This window comes from Alligator mississippiensis, chromosome 4 (assembly GCF_030867095.1).
Source record: "Alligator mississippiensis isolate rAllMis1 chromosome 4, rAllMis1, whole genome shotgun sequence".
Lineage (NCBI taxonomy): Eukaryota > Metazoa > Chordata > Crocodylia > Alligatoridae > Alligator > Alligator mississippiensis.
The window spans coordinates 207,729,506-207,745,733 of record NC_081827.1 but is presented as its reverse complement, the minus strand read 5'-3'; the positions used below and the strand labels follow the sequence as shown (position 1 = coordinate 207,745,733).

Here is a 16,228-nt window from a genome sequence, read left to right as displayed (position 1 = left end):
CTTCGGGAGTCTCTTACAGCGCCGCTTTCATTGAGAAATCTGGCGCGGCCGCCCCGGGAACCCGCCAGTAGCGGAGCAGGAGAGCAGCGCCCTGCGCAAGCACCGGGGGGGCCGGAGCCTCTGCTCCCCTCCTGCGTGACGCGGAGCTCGGGGCCCCCCGCGGGGACGCAGCGGAAGCCGCCCAGCTCCACCCAGCTACAGCGCGGCCGCTCGCTGCGTCCCTTTCAGTGCGGGGACTCCCGCCCGGCCCCCCGCCAGCGCCTGTGGGGAGGGGGGAGTTTCCCGGCTGAAGCATCCCGCCTGGAGCGTCGCTGAACCCCTCGCCCAGTGAAAGATGCTGCCAGGGGTTCCTTTCCTGTGCCTGAAGAAGGGTGTTTGTCCCCTAAAGCAATGTTTCCCAACCTTTTCCAGCCCAAGGCAAATTTACAGCAATAAAAATTTTCCGCGGCACACCTGTTAAGGCATTCCACATCCTCAGTGAGGCCGAAGTTGGTTCCTTATTCCCAGTTCCTTTTCCCGGTTCCCTAGTCCTGGTTCCTGGTTCCTTTTTCAAAGAGAATCTAGACCCAATAAAAACTTGTTATTAATGAATTGCACATCCTAAAGAAAGAGAATTTCATTAACTATCTATATGTACTAATTAATATGTAAAATAATATTCCACATCAAGTACAGAGCCCTAAATGAAGGTCAGATTAGGATGGGATTATGCGCAAAATACTTCTTGGGCCACCCCAAATTTTGTGGCGATGCCACTGGGGAACTGTCCCAAAGAACCCCGAACACAGTCCCGCCCAGCCCAAAGCACGGTTTGGCTGTGCCAGGCTGCCAACTAATAGCCCCCAAGCCCTCTATACTAAGTATAATGGCTTGAATAAAGAACTAGCTTTCAGGCTGGGATTATGGCTAGAAATTCTGCTTGGGCCACTCATCAGAATACCTCTGTGCCATGGGGGGACTGTCCTGGACATCTGTGACCAGAGACTTCTCTGGTCCAAACTGCGGTTTGGCCGTGCCAGGCTGACAACAGACAACACCCCAGCCGCTGTGCTAAATACATGGAACTGAATAAGGAACTGGATTTTGGGCTGGGATTAAACCAAGAAATCCTTTTTAGGCCACCCCAAACCATGTCTCTGTGCCACCCACTTCTGGATATCTCTGACCAGAGATTTGCCTGGCCCAAAGCACAGTTTGGCCGTGCCAGGCTGCCAACTAACAGTACCCCAGCCACTGTGCTAAATATATGGAACCGAATAAAGAACTGGATTATGGGCTGGGATTATACCCAGAAATCTTCCTTGGGCCACCCCAGACCTCACCTCTGTGGCACTGGGGGACTGTCCTGGACATCTGTGACCAGAGATTTCTCCGGTTCAAACTGCAGTTTGGCCGTGCCAGGCTGACAACAGACAGCACCCCAGCCACCGTGCTAAATTAATGGACCCAAATAAGGAACGGGATTTTGGACTGGGATTATACTCAGAAATCCTTCTTGGCCCACTCCAGACCACTTCTCTGTGCCACCAGGGGACACTCCTGCACATCTCTGACCAGAGACTTGCCCAGTGCAAAACGCATTTTGGCCGTGCCAGGGTGCCGAGTAACAGCACCCCAGCCACTGTTCTTAGTATGTAGAACTGAATCAGGAACTGGATCTTGGGCTGGTATTATAGCTGGAAAGCTGTCCTGGGCCACCCCAGACCATGTCTCTGTCCCACTGGGGTACTGTCCTGGACATCTCTGAGTGGAGACTTGCCCGGACCAAAAAATGGTTTGGCTGTGCCAGGCTGCCAACAGACATCACCCCCCAGTGGTGACCTAGCCCAAAAGCCTGGTCCTTATTCGGATCCGTATATCTAGCACAGTGGCTGGGGTGCTGTCAGTTAGCACCCTGGCACGGCCAAACCACCTTTTAGGCCAGGCAAGTCTCTTGTCAGAGATGTCCATGAGAGTTCCCCAGTAGCACAGAGGTAAATCAAGGAGTGGCCCAAAAAGAATTTCTAGGTATAATCCCAGCCCAAAAGCCAATTCCTTATTCAAGATAATGCATTTCGTACGGTGCGAATGGGGGGCTGTTAGTCAGCAGCCTGGCACCACCAAGCTGCACTTTGGGCCAGGCAAGATTCTGGTTAGAGGTGCCCAGGAAAGTGGCCCGGTGCCGCAGAGTCATGGCATGGGGTGGCCCAACAAGCATTTCCATCTCTAATCCCATCCACCAACCAATTCCTAATTCAGGACTGTATACTTAGCACAGTGGTTTAGGTGCTGTCTTTTGGCAACCTGGCATGACCAAGCCGTGTTTTGGGCCAGGCAAATCTCTGGTCAGTGATGTCCAGGAGAGACCTCTGGTACCACAGAGGTGTGGTCTGGGGTGGCCCAAGAAGGATTTCTGGGTACACTCCCAGCCCAAAATCCAGTTCCTTATGTGGATCCATATACATAACACAGTGCCTGGAGTGTGGTGTCAGTTGGCAACCTGGCGCGGCCAAACTGCATTTTGGGCCGGGTAAGTCTCCAGTCAGAGATATCCAGGAATGTCCCCTGCTGGCACAGAGACATGGGCTGGGGTGGTCCAAGAAGGATTTCTGGGTATAATCCCAGCCCAGAATCCAGTTCCTTATTTGGATCCTTATATTTAGTACAGTGGCTAGCATGCTGTCTGTTGGCAGCCTGGTAAGGCCAAACCACATTTTGGGCCAGGCAGATCTCTGGTCAGAGATGTCCACGAGAGCACCTGGTGTCACAGAGACATGGTCTGGGTGGCCCAAGAAGGATTTCTGGGTGTAATCCCAGGCCAAAATCCAGGTCCTTATTCAGTTCCAGATACTTAGCACAGCGTCGGTGAGGGGGGGCGGGGGGGGTGTCTGTTGGCAGCCTGGCACAGCCAAACCATTTTTGGTTTGGGTAAGTCTCTGCTCAGAGATGTCCAGGACAGTACCCTGGTGGGACAGAGATGTGGTCTCGGGTGGCCCAGGACAGCTTTCCAGCTATAATCCCAGCCCAAAATGCAGTTCCTTATTCAGTTCTGTTAGTTGGCATCCTGGCATGGCCAAACTGCGTTTTGGTCCGGGCAAATATCTGGTCAGAGATATCCAGGAGTGTCCCCTGGTGGCACAGAGACATGGTTTGGGGTGGCCCAAGAAGGATTTCTTGGTTTAATCCCAGTCCAAAATCCAGTTCCTTATTCAGTTCCATGTATTTAGCACAGCAGCTGGGGTGCTGTCTGTTGTCAGCCTGGCACAGCCAAACCGCAGTTTGGACCAGAGAAGTCTCTGGTCACAGATGTCCAGGACAGTCCCCCCATGGCACAGAGGTATTCTGATGAGTGGCCTAAGCAGAATTTCTAGCCATAATCCCAGCCTGAAAGCTAGTTCTTTATTCAAGCCTTTATACTTAGTATAGAGGGCATGGGGGCTGTTAGTTGGCAGCATGGCACAGCCAAACCGTGCTTTGGGCTGGGCGGGACTGTGTTCGGGGTTCTTTGGGACAGTTCCCCAGTGGCATCGCCACAAAATTTGGGGTGGCCCAAGAAGTATTTTGCGCATAATCCCATCCTAATCTGACCTTCATTTAGGGCTCTGTACTTGATGTGGAATATTATTTTACATATTAATTACTACATATGCATAGGTAATGAAATTCTCTTTCTTTAGGATGTGCAATTCATTAATAACAAGTTTTTATTGGGTCTAGATTCTCTCTGACAAAGGAACCGGTAACCAGGAATAAGGAACAAGGAACTGGGAATAAGGAACCAACCTCAGCCTCATCCATCCTCGTACCTATTGTAGCTCATTGCCATGGAAAAACTCCACCGCATACCCCTTTATTTCTGACAGGGGCTGGTTGAGAAACACTGCCCTAAAGCTTGCAAAGAACATGTTTTCCAACTGTTTAGCTGGTCTAATGAAAGCTATCCCATCTACTCAAAGAACCCTGTCTACCTGTGTCCTGAGACCAACATGGCATGGCTACAACCAACAGCCCTGAACCCAAGGAGCTTCCATTAGGGCAGTGGGAGCAGCACTTCAACCTGGGCTCCAATTACACTTTGACTTTTGTTGGGGTCTGCAAAAAAAATTGGGTTGTCCATCACCAGGCCCTAATAAGATCAGAGACCCCCCAGTTATGAGTTTCAAATCTTATAGGGGGGTTATCCTCCCTTATTGGGGGCTCAGCCCCCCCCCCCAATAATTCCACCTAAAGTGGTGGGTGTGCAACCCAGGGCCCACTCTGTTTTCGGGAAGGGAACCACTGAGATGCCGCCCTGGATTCGCAGTGTGCCTGTTGGTCTCTGTGGCATTCACTTTGTTAGCTACATCTGCACATGCCATGACCGCTGACTGCAGTGCTATAGCTCAGAGCTGATTCTCCTTTGCAGGCTGGCCAGCCCTGGCCCCTCAGCTGCTGGCACTATCAGAACCACCTCTCACATAGGACTTTGAGTTTGTTTTCCCCAACACCATGTGGCACAAGCAACTCACATGTAAAGAAATGTAAAGAAATAACAGGCAAATAAAACGGTTTAGATTCTACACCTTGTTCTATGATGAACCAACATTTCTCCACATTACAGGCCTCTCATTTATGGCGCCCGGGGGGTGGGGAGGGGAGGGGGATGTTTATTACATGTTGCTAAGACAATGACTGGGGGTTGGTGTACATAATGCAGCGTAGCTGGGGTTGGTCCTGCTTTGAGCAGGGAGTTGGACTAGATGACTTTCTGAGGTCCCTTCCAACCCTAATTTTCTGTGATCTTTCACCAAAATAACAACATCATTTTTACTTTGCAGCCATTCTTAATACCTTTCAGGCCCCTCTGTGGATGCTTACATAATCTTGTGCCCAAAGTTTGAATTAAATTCAATACAGGTTTTTGTGCAAGTCTATGTGTAGAAAAGCAGGATCTCAGTTTTCCTGGTAGTATTTTCATAATATGTTTCAAGTGAATATTTGAATCTAATTGGTAATGCAAATAATATGTTTCTAGTGAATATTTGAATCAAACTAGTAAGGCAAATGATTATATGCTACATTCAAAATGTTAGCTTGTATTATAGAAAAAAATCTTCGTATTGGCAGTTTCTATCAAATATTTGATTTAAGGATGCAAACATTTCAAGCCCCAAAGTTTGTGTTATTGTTTGAAGTAGTGTATCTAAAATATTTTTGGTACAAATAATATTTAATTTAAATGAGAATGTCTATATTTTTATGAGACAAATGTCTATATTTTTATGAGACAAATGAAAATTAAAGCAGAGATAGTCTAGTTTTTACTAGCCTGACAGGTCAAAATGAGAAGCCTCCCTGGATTTGTCAGTAGTGGAATCAAGTCCTAAGGGACCACTTCTTGCTTATGTTCCATCACAATCTTGCAGGTCAGCCAAGGGCAACCTTCTACAAGTACCATCTGTGCACCAAGTTTGTTTGATGAAAAGATGTAGGAAACCATTCATGGTCATTAAAATTCAGCTCTTGAACTTCCACCTTGCAGTTCATCTGAACCTGAGTCTGGACAACTTCAGGAAGTGTTTTAGCATGTTTTAATGGGTAGGATTTTAGCAGGAGGGGTTAAGTTTTGAGGCACTGTTTGTGCTTATTATTACATATAATAATATGTATGTAGTTTTAATATTTGATGCTTTTTATAATTTTTTTTGTAAACCTCCCTGAGCCCTTCTGGGAAGGGCAGCATATAAATCGAATAAATAAATCCTATCATTGACAACCAATACAGGCAAAAGTGGCATAGTGTCAATGAAAGCAGGTTTTAAAGTGCTGCTTAAGAAACAAGCTTCTTGGCACTCCAAGTTACTACTGCATGCATTAATTTAATCATTTAACACAAGGGTGCTCAACGCCCCCCTGCATAAGGGCCAAATCCAGCACTCAGCACGTTGTAAATGTGGCCTTGCATGCTAGATCTGGTGCACAGGGCAGTGGGGGAGCCAATCCCAATGCATAGTGCCCAGCAAAGATGGCACAAAGTCCCAGGACCATGATCCTGGCACACAGGGCTGGGCAGCGGTGGCAGGGGGCCCCAGGGCCCAATCCCAGCACACGGGTCCTGGTAGAGGTGGCATAGGGTTCTGTGGCCCTGATCCCAGCGCACAGAGCCTCGCAGAGGCAGCACAGGATTCTGGGGCCCATGTCCTGGCACACGAGGTCCCAGGGCCCCAATCCCAGCATGGGCAGAAGCAATGAGCTGGGCAGTAGTGCAAGGTACTGGGGCCTTGATCCCAATGTGCGGAGGCTGGTGATGGTCCCAGGGCCTTGATCTGAGTACATGGAGCCAAGCATGGGTAGCACAGGGTCCCAGGACCCTGATCCTGGCACATGGGGCTGAGCAAGAGCGGTATGGTCCAGATCCAGGCATGCAGAGAAGGTTGCAAGTTGCCCAGACACAGATATAAGCTCCCTTAAAGCAGCCCCCTGCCTGTACAAAATATTGCTGACCCCGGTCTAATGTCATTAACTGAAAACGTTATCTGTAAGATGAAAGGACTGTCTTGTACCTAAGGCATAAGAAAGAAAACTGGGTTCTAGGCTGAAGCGTACCATAGACTTGATCACTTAAGTGCTTTGGCCTGTTACTCATTCCATAAAATAAAAATAATACCTACATAAAAGTCTCGAAGTAGCACAGTGAGACAATGCAATGGGCAAATTACATGAGATACTGCTGTGCAGTCATTACTGCACATTTATTTAGTACTTGTATTAGCAAGTACTAAATAAAAGTGCAGTAACCAGAGCTACTGCACAGTAGTGCCCACAAATGTCTTTTAGGTGATGCTACTACATAATAGCCTAATAGTACAGAGCAGTAGTGTATTAGCACTGTCTGTGCTGCGATGTGCTACTGTGCAGTAGTTTTCAGCCACTGCGCAGTCAACATTTTAAGTAGATATGCCTAGTATGTATTTGTAAGTAATATTTAGGTACCTTAATAGTTGATGATTAAGGGCTTTTGTACTCCTGTTTCCTTGAGCCTTAGTTGAGTGAAATACATTTTAAAGTAGGGACCAACCTGTTAGTTATATAATCCAGGAGGTAGAAAGGAAGAGGTTTCAGAGGTTGCAATTACACTCATTTCCCTTCTACCGCTGGTGAAGGGAAATGTATCTGTTACCAATACAAACTGCTTGATTTTTTCATTTGTTTCTCTCTCCTAAAGTGTCCAACCACTTTATAGTTTCATAGTTAGTAGGGTCAGAAGGGACCTGGGCAGATCATTGAGTCCGACTCCCTGCCAGGGGCAGGAAAGAATGCTGGGGTTAAATGACCCTGGCTAGGTGATTATCCAGCCTCCTTTTAAAGATCCTCAGGGTAGGAGCGAGCACCACTTCCCTTGGAAGCTGGTTCCAGATCCTAGCCACCCTGATTGTGAAGTAGTGCCTCCCGATATCTAGCCTGAATCTACTCTCCGCCAACCTATGGCCGTTATTCCTTGTTACTCCCAGTAGTGCTCAGGGGAACAAGGACTCTCCTATTGTCTGCTGGTCTCCCTTGGCCAGTTTATAGAGGGCCACCAGATCCCCTCTCAGCCTTCTCTTGTGGAGGCTGAATAGGTTCAGGTTTCATAGCCTCTCCTCATAGGGCCTGCTCCCTGATCATGTGAGTGGCCCTCCTCTGGACACTCTCGATGTTGTCCACATCCCTCCTGAAGTGAGGCACCCAGAACTGGATGCGCTACTCCAACTGCGGCCTGACCAATGTCATACAGAGGGGGAGGATCACCTCCTTGGACCTGCTCGTGATGCATCTATGGATGCATGACAAGGTGCGGTTAGCCTTCCTGACTGCGTCCCCACATTGGCAGCCCATGTTCATCTTGGAGTCTATAATGACTTCAAGATCCTTTTCTGCCTCTGTGCTGACGAGAACGGTGATCCCCAGCCTGTAGGTATGCTGCTGGTTCTTTCTCCCTAGGTGCAGTACCTTGCACTTGTCAGTATTGAATCCCATCTTATTCTCATCCTCCCACCCCTGTAACCTGTCCAGATCCAATTGCAGCCTGTCCCTCCCTTCTAGTGTGCCCACTTCTCCCCACATCCTAGTGTCACCTGTGAATTTGAACAAGGTGCTTTTCACCCCCTCGTCCAAGTCGCTGATGAAGATGTTGAACAGTGCGGGCCCGAGGACCAAGCCCTGGGGGACCACACTGTCCACATCTCTCCAGGTTGAATAAGACCCGTCCACCACCACCCTCTGGGTGAGACCCTCCAGTCAATTGGTGACCCATCTGACTGTAGGCACCGACACAACAATCTCCTAATTTTTTAACGAGAATGGGGTGAGAGACAGTGTCGAAGACCTTCCTAAAGTCCAGAAATACTACATCCACTGTGACATCTGCTTCCAAGGATCTTGTGACCTGGTCATAGAAAGCCACCAGGTTTGGTCTGACAGGACCTGCCTTTAATGAACTCATGTTGGTTGCCCCTAAGCATACACTCCCCTGCTTGTCCCTCGCAGATGTGCACCTGGATAATTTTCTCAAAGAGCTTCCCCAAGACCAAGGTAAGACTAACAGGCCTATAATTTCCTGGGTCCTCCTTCCTCCCTTTTTTGAAAATGGGGACCACATTGGCCCTTTTCCAGTCCCCTGGCACCTCACCAGAGCACCATGAGTGCTCGTAAAGCTGTGCCAGGGGTCCCGCAATGACCTCTACTAATTCCCTCAGCACTCTGGGGTGGAGATCATCAGGACCTGCTGATTTGAATATGTCCAGTCCCACCAGAAGTTCCCTCACTAGGTCCTCTCTGACCCTGGGCCTGGCTGTGCCTCCCCTGGGACTATCGGGGATTCCAGTGGGGGGGATGACCTGGTCCCTGCTTCAAAATACTTGACTCAGTGAACAGGCTCATAACTGTAGTAAGGAGTCTGCCAGTTCATGGACAGTAAAGTCATTTTAATATGTAAAGAAACACTAATGATACTACACTTGATCTGAGCCTTCAAGAGGCTGAGAAGCGATCTAAGAGGCCAAGAAGTGAAACTAAGACCAAAGAAAAGACCAAACTGTAGCTGTATCATCCTCAAGATTCTCTATATAATATCTTAACTCAAAGGTGACTTTTATCATAAAACTATCAGTTAACAGTCTTTTCCCTATAATCTGGTTCCATTTTGTTTGTCTGTCCATGCTCTTTTACATTAGGGCTAAATCCTGCTATGTGCTGGTTACCTACATCTCTCAGATTCTGATTAATTTTTCCTCAGTAAAAATGTCAAGGTAGTAACATAGCCTAATGCTTTTATAATTGAATCCATACTCACTTCAATAATTAATATTGACTTAAATGAAATTATGCACATACATATTTGGAGGACTGGGTCCTTAGATCAGAAGCTACTTGGAAAACGGATCAGCATAGTAAGGGCAATGGAACCTACATCACCCCAACATATAGTTCTCCCCCCGATTTTGTTAACCTCTAAAAATATTAGATTTTATTTGATTTTGCCAGTACCTAATGAACAAATATTAACAAAATACTGAAACATGAACTTTGACACAAGAGGTATTAACATTTTAAAAACATTTTCTCACTGACTTTACAACTGTTGCAGTAACATTTTAAGAGGTTGCTTTTTTCAAGTATGCAATAAGATCTGCTCTCTCACTGCTCTTTTTAATGCCAGCAAAAATCATTTTTGTTCCAGGAATATATTTCTTAGGGTTCTCCAAATACTCCATCAATGTATTTTCATTCCAGATGATACCTGAAATATAATTAAGAATTATGTACTACTCTCTTAACAGCTGATTCAACAGATAGCTAAGTATATCAAACATATTGAGTCTCAAGATCTAGGGTATAGGCAGGCAAGGTTCTTTGGGTCTCAGTCTCCCTCTGCCTGAAGAAGGGTGCTTGTTCCTGAAAGCTTGCAAAGAACAATTTTTCCAATGATTCAGTTGTTCTAATAAAATATATCACGTTTACCCAAAGAACCTTGTCTGCCTATGTCCTTAGACCAACAGAGCTACAACCTACACACTCAAAACATGTCAAGATCTAGAGTATGCATTTTTGAAAATAATCTACTTAGACTGTCAGGGGAGTATGCAAATGAATGATATATGACATCCAATTTTCAATAGTGCCTGAATACATTTCATATTTCACACACAACTGTTAAATTTACTTTGATTCATTTTAGTAAGCCAGAATTAAAAAGTGCAATCACTTGAGCATTTTGGAGAGCTGAATGTATTAAAGCCAGTTCACATTTTGAATATTTTCTACTTTAAAGTAATAAATATAGTTTCAGTATCTGGAAAAAGAGACCATACATTCCGGCAACACAGACTTCTACCTAGGAGTAGATTTCAAATTGAATCCAAAGATTTTCTATTTATTATCAAATTAATTCTCAAACACTTAATTTCAATTCCTTCCAGCCCTGCCAGGTCCTGTGATCCTATCAATAAAGGCTTCACACAAACAGAACTGAAGACCATTAACAGATCAAGCAGCAACAGCATCACTCATTTCATTCATTTTCAGCGTATAATTAGTTACCATGATTTCTAAGATGAATCCATGTTTAAAGTCCACTTAGATACCACACAGCCAGTTTATTTTTAAATACATGTGGTATCACTTGTATTATTAGTTCACAGAATTACATTTTCTGAGTAGAAACTGCCAGTAACTGCCAAATATATATTTGTTTGTATGAAGGAATACTCTTCTCCTACCAATGAAGTCCCAGTATAAGACTGAATATCCTAAGAAGTCTTTCAGTAAGTAAAACCAAAGATTAAAGTAGTTTTGGAATTTATTTGAATAACTGAAACAAAACATTTGTGGCCAATATCTTTACTCCCAATATGAACACCCTTCTATTTAATTACATAAAAATACCTGTTTGGCTTTCAGATAATTCAGAATTATCTGAATTAAAATACATGAATACACTGTCATATAATACAGGCAACCTTCGCCATTCGCAGGGGATACGTTCTTGATATCCCTGTGAATAGTGAAATCCGCAAATACAACACTGTGTTTAGGAACGTCATGAATGCAGTGCCCCTGGTGGCTGGGAGTGGGGTGGGGAGGCAGGGCACGGCTGCACTGGCGACGGCAGGAGCCCAGTGGTGACGGTGGGAGCCCAGTGGCGGCAGCGGAAGCATGGCGGCGGCAAGCACGGAGCTCCCGAGGAGCTCCTATAAGTGTATTTAAGATGAAGGTTTGGCATTTGCTAATATTTGAAACTGTGAATGCCAAACCTGCGAATAGCAAGGGTTTCCTGTATTAGACAATTGAAGTTAATAAATGCCAGTAAGCATAATGAATGCAGAGCAGAGGAATACCAGTAGAGGGTGATGACCAGCTGTAACAAAATCATACTAAGAGCTATCACTCCAAGAAACTGACATTAACATCTTCAAAATTCTGGAAAGGATGAGAGATTCCAATCTCAAAAAATTGTTATATGCTGTAGGTTACTAAAACCTCATCTTAAATCAGTGGCTGGACAACAGCATTCTGTTTTCAACAACATGGTTCAGGTTCATCTTATAAGTCTGTTATTCAATAGCTGTGACAGTGATTTTTTTTTAATATGGTTTCAAGTTTACCTAAGAGATTTCCTTCTTTATACCTCCCCTCTGGTTCTTCACCCCACTCATGTCACCCTTTATTTTTTACCTTTGTTCTTATTTGACTCTGAATAAGAGAATCCTGCAGCTTGTCCTGTTTTGCGACCAAATAAACTCCAAAGATTTGGGCCAGTCTTGTGCACTCCACCTTTTTCAACTGTGTGGCACTGAGAGCATTTCTGTACAAAGATTTTCTTGCCCTTTTCAACATCACCCATATCGATCTATTATAAAGCAAAATGCAAACAAGAAACTAAAAAATGTTTCTGAAAACATAATGCTTGTTTATCAGGTATACCATCTACACATATATAATTTCCATCTTGCAAGCTAAGTTAAGAAGAAAAGACAGTTTCTGAAGCTAGCTAATGGAATTGTTGAGTTGAACTTAATCTGAATAGGAGAATTTGTGGGACACTCTAGTAAACTTCAGAGTCCTTTGTATCATTTAGCAATTTATGATTATGAATAAAGTTTTAGAGACAACCTAATACTGAAATAAGCTAAAATGTGAGATGCAAGATACTGTGTTGTATCTTTAAAAGTTAAAAGACAGTTAAGAGTACTTCAAGCCACCACTTCTCGGTTGCTCTGTGGCTTGAGGCACCTCTGGGGAACCTATTAAATAACATTAGCCTCCTATAATTGCACAGACAAAGTGCTCCACAGAATGTCTGCAGTACTGTGGCTTTGTTCCATTCACCCCCTACACCAGGACTTTGAAGGACATGTTCAAAAGCCCTCCAGATACCTCTATTGTACTTTTATCATAAAAATCCTGGCAGAACCTGAATCTTTAGGATCCCTTTATCCCAGTAGTTCCTAGCCTTTTTGGCTAGGAAGTCCACAAGGCACTCCTCAGTGGACTCGAGGGACCCCTCCATAAGTTTTGTGAATTGAGTGGTGCACAGTTTCAAAACTAATTTATATATTACAGTGCTTACCTCCTACCAGAGAGGTTGGACAGTGGGAGTGAGGGGTTAGTAGGCAACGACAAGCTTGAGTCTATCCTTATCTGCTTATCTCTTCATACCTCCCCTTGTGGCACCCTTCAAAGGATCTGGCAGCACCACCAGGTCCTGCCCAATCTCATCTGATCCCCAATCCCAATGATCACGCCTCCTGCCATGCCATCTGTGATTGTGGGATTGGAAATCATATCCAATGAAACCCTACTGCCAGTAAAGGGAGTCTGGGATCATGACCCTGGGCTCCTTCTGCACTGGTAAGTAGCATGCCTGTCCCTGTGGTTGAGAGTGCCAATCAGCTGACTGTTGCTTCTGTGGTTGGGAGCTCTGATTAGCTAACTGGGACTCCTGCAACTGGGAGCACTGATCAGTTGATCTGCTCTCTCAGCCCCAGCCACATGTTCAGTTTAAGGTGTGATGGAAATCAGCCTCAAAATTATTACGCATATTTTCGGTAATAAGTTTGTGGCTTATTCCCTGTTTTACCATGCCATTAATTGCATGAACATGTGGCCCTGTTACCACTTAAGATGAGATTAACTGGTTAATCATGTCTTAAGTGTAATGTCTGCAAGGGTCCTGGTTTCTTACCCTTCACACACTGTATAAATGCACTTTTAACACTCAATTAATGCAGTGTCTACAGTTTAATGCAGTAATTCTCAACCAAGCATGGAGAGCCTTGAGATCCTTCCAAGGATGCCATAGGGTGCGACACAATGTTAGCACTCTTAGGGCATAAGATAAAGCCAATGATTTCATACAAGATTCCAAAATTGTTTTAACTTGCTGTGAGCTTTCTGAGGTCTTTGCAATAGAAAAATTGCTCTATTATTCTATAGGTAAAAAATGAGTGAAAACTAAGAGTTGGCATTTTCCAAGGGCTGCCTTGAGTTTAATGAGGACTGTCTTAAGCCTAAAAAGTTGAGAACTTGTTTAATATATATTACCTCCAGTCCTTCATATAAAAGGAATAGACACCAACAGTGGATTTCCCCTTAAACTGTAAAGTCCTGATATCAAGATGGTCATATCATGACAAGTACTTTTCTAGGGAGGGAAGCATGGAAAGTTGCAACCCCCTTTAGATTTAAATTTCCCTCTATGTGAATTATTTTCCTCTTTATTTAAACTTAAAAAAACCACAATAAACAGCATGTTTCTAATTAAAGACTAAGAAGAATTGTAAGAAAAAATACTGTCCTTATACCCAGAAAGGATGTTAAAAATGAACACACATTAAATTTTATATTCACAAAGAATTTTTGCTTAAAAAAAAGTGAAACATAATAGCATGCAGACATATACAATAAATCATATCCAAGTAAGTATCCAACAGTATGATGTGAAACAAGAAACATAAGAAGTAAAACAAGACTGGCCTTAAAATTTGATTGCAAAAGGATGCAATGTTCACCTGAATCAACCCTTTTGCATTTACACATCGATATAAAATATGTTTCTAATTATTGTCATACATTTTCAGTACAGTGCCAAGATTTTCAAGCCTGACTGCCTACACTTAGGCTCCCAAATACAAATTTAAACAAATGAAAGGGCTCAGAATTTCACAAGAATTCCATATCAACATTAGGCTAAATATAAAGATGCCTAGACTAAGAATTGGGAGCCTAATTTTAGGCACCTAGGTTTAAAAATGTTGGCAAAAGTCACTGAACTCTGGAGAATGACTCAGAGTTGGCCAGGCTCCAGTTTTGGGCAGAGCGCACTGCCCATGTGTGCCTTTTTTTTTTGCATGGGTTTTTTTGAACACAGGACCTTCCGGACTCAACCCCCACCCCCATGCTACTACCTTGCAGCACGGAGAACACCTGCACGTGCCATGCGTGGCACCACAAGCAGGTCTGCAGCACCACGTACCACCTGGCTGCCCGCGCTCATCTGGACGTGGCTTAAGAATCCAGTTGTAACTGTATGCATCTAAAGCCAGAAACTGAGCATAGACAACTTAAAAAAAACAACCCTAAAAGAAACACTTTAAGTTTAAATTGAAAGGGGGGGGGGGGGGTTGGGGGGGCCATGACATTTTGCTCTAGCAATAGTGTGTTTCCTGCTTGAAAATTTATTCCAACCTTTACTTCAAGTGTAGTAAAGGTGATCGCTGGCCAATTTTAGTTGTCCGTCTATTTAAGACAAGTACTACCTTCATGCTGGTGGTTAACAAAAGAGTGAGTATAAGTAAACATTTTAAATATTTATTGATTTGCTAGGTTGTCAGTGTATGACTTTTCCCCTTCTGTTGCGTTAGGCTGGAAGAGCTTATGTAGACGTTTGTTACCTTTATATTCTATACAGGAGAGGAATAGTTTGCATTAAGATCATTCAATGAACACATTACTGTGGTGAATAGTTTGAAGCAGGAGGCAGGGTCTGGCTAAGTAACACCAAGAGGCGTGGGAGAAAACCGCAATTATCTACAAGCATTGCAGGAGGAGGAAGGGTTATTATATAAGGAGCTGCAAGACGACGCACTTAGCAGTGACTGGGTGGAAGTAATTAAAATCGAGACTCCCGAGAGCGAGATAATCGAGATGCTGATAACAGCATCCCACGGGCGGCGGAGGAAGTCCCCTCCACAGCCTCAGAGAGCGGCACACGCGGCGTCCGGGAAAGACGCCGTCCCGCCCCGCGGCCACAGCCGGGCGGCAGTGCGCAGGACCCAAGCGCCCCTCCTGCCCCGGGACAAGCCCCGCGGGGCAGAAGCCGGCGCTTGAACATACAAGGAAGCACCCCACCCCTCCCGCCGGCGGGCCCACGCCCGCACTGACCCGCGTGGAGCTGCCTTGCCCTCGCCTCTCCGCCCCTGAGACAGAACGCAACGAAATTGTCCAATCACAGGTGGCAGGGCTCGACACCCCGCCTGCTCATTGGTTGCCATGCTCATGGAGGCGGGCTTTGGGGGGTGCTATGGACGCTACACGTGCGCGGCGTGTCAACGGCTTGGGAGTGGTCTGTTCAGCTTCCAACTGTCCGCGCGAAACGGAAGGATCCTATTGGCTCCGATTCAGCCAATAGGAGCTTTCCCCTCTCTCCCACCCTTCCCCTCTTCGCTTTCGCCCGCACGTGCTGTTGCGCTGCCTTGCCCTTGGTGCTAGTGAGGATGTTGCGGGCTGCCCAGTGAAAATTCTCCACCCTAAACCCAAACCTCACTTCTTATCCATAAAACTCTTTCATAAACTAAAGCACTTCCAAATGTAATGCATCCCAGCAGTTCCCAAACTGCATTGCGTCTGCTGAGCAAGTTCCCCACAAGCTTTTCCCCTTTCCCTGTGTCCTCCAAGCACAGCCCTTGGACCCCAGCTCTGCTACCTAGGCCTTTTCTACAAGCTGTCTGTCACTCCCAAGCTGTCTCACTCTGCAATGCTCATATTGCAGCAACATCTTTCCTCCTCCAGACTCAGTTCCTGCTGTGTTGTGCCCTGGGGCCTACCACTCCAGACAAACTCCCCACTAAGCTAAAAAGCTGGCACTCTAGTTGTCCAAACCGCTCCGTTACACAACAGTCCAAAAGCTCTGAGATAAATCAAATGCATGCTCTCAGATACACTGCTGCTCCCCGAGACAGTTCTATCACACTATACCCTCAAAAGCACCATGTCTATGCCCTCCTCCAGAGCA

At 45.4% G+C, this 16,228-nt stretch overlaps 1 protein-coding gene across 2 annotated transcripts; it reads right to left on the bottom strand.

Annotated features, from left to right (window-relative positions):
* Nucleotides 1-9,003: 9,003 nt before the first annotated feature.
* Nucleotides 9,004-15,553, bottom strand: LOC102572390 (cytochrome c, somatic). Of its 2 annotated transcripts, none has more exons than XM_014599607.3 (3): nucleotides 15,379-15,553; nucleotides 11,671-11,845; nucleotides 9,004-9,736 (listed from the first exon to the last, which is right to left on the bottom strand). In XM_014599607.3, exons 2-3 carry the CDS (start codon nucleotides 11,837-11,839, stop codon nucleotides 9,591-9,593), a joined length of 315 nt encoding a protein of 104 aa, XP_014455093.1. In that variant the 5' UTR covers nucleotides 11,840-11,845; nucleotides 15,379-15,553; the 3' UTR covers nucleotides 9,004-9,590. The 2 variants fall into 2 exon arrangements, with proteins under 2 accessions (XP_014455093.1, XP_006265315.1); XM_006265253.4 differs by lacking the exon at nucleotides 15,379-15,553 and adding an exon at nucleotides 15,083-15,352.
* Nucleotides 15,554-16,228: the final 675 nt, after the last annotated feature.

Bases quoted from the DNA above. Each gene is read 5' to 3' on its own strand.
- LOC102572390 (XM_014599607.3), bottom strand. From the start codon at position 11,839: ATGGGTGATGTTGAAAAGGGCAAGAAAATCTTTGTACAGAAATGCTCT. The intron at 9,737-11,670 runs GTAAAAAATAAA...ATTATATTTCAG, and splicing joins AGAGTCAAATAAGAACAAAG to GTATCATCTGGAATGAAAAT.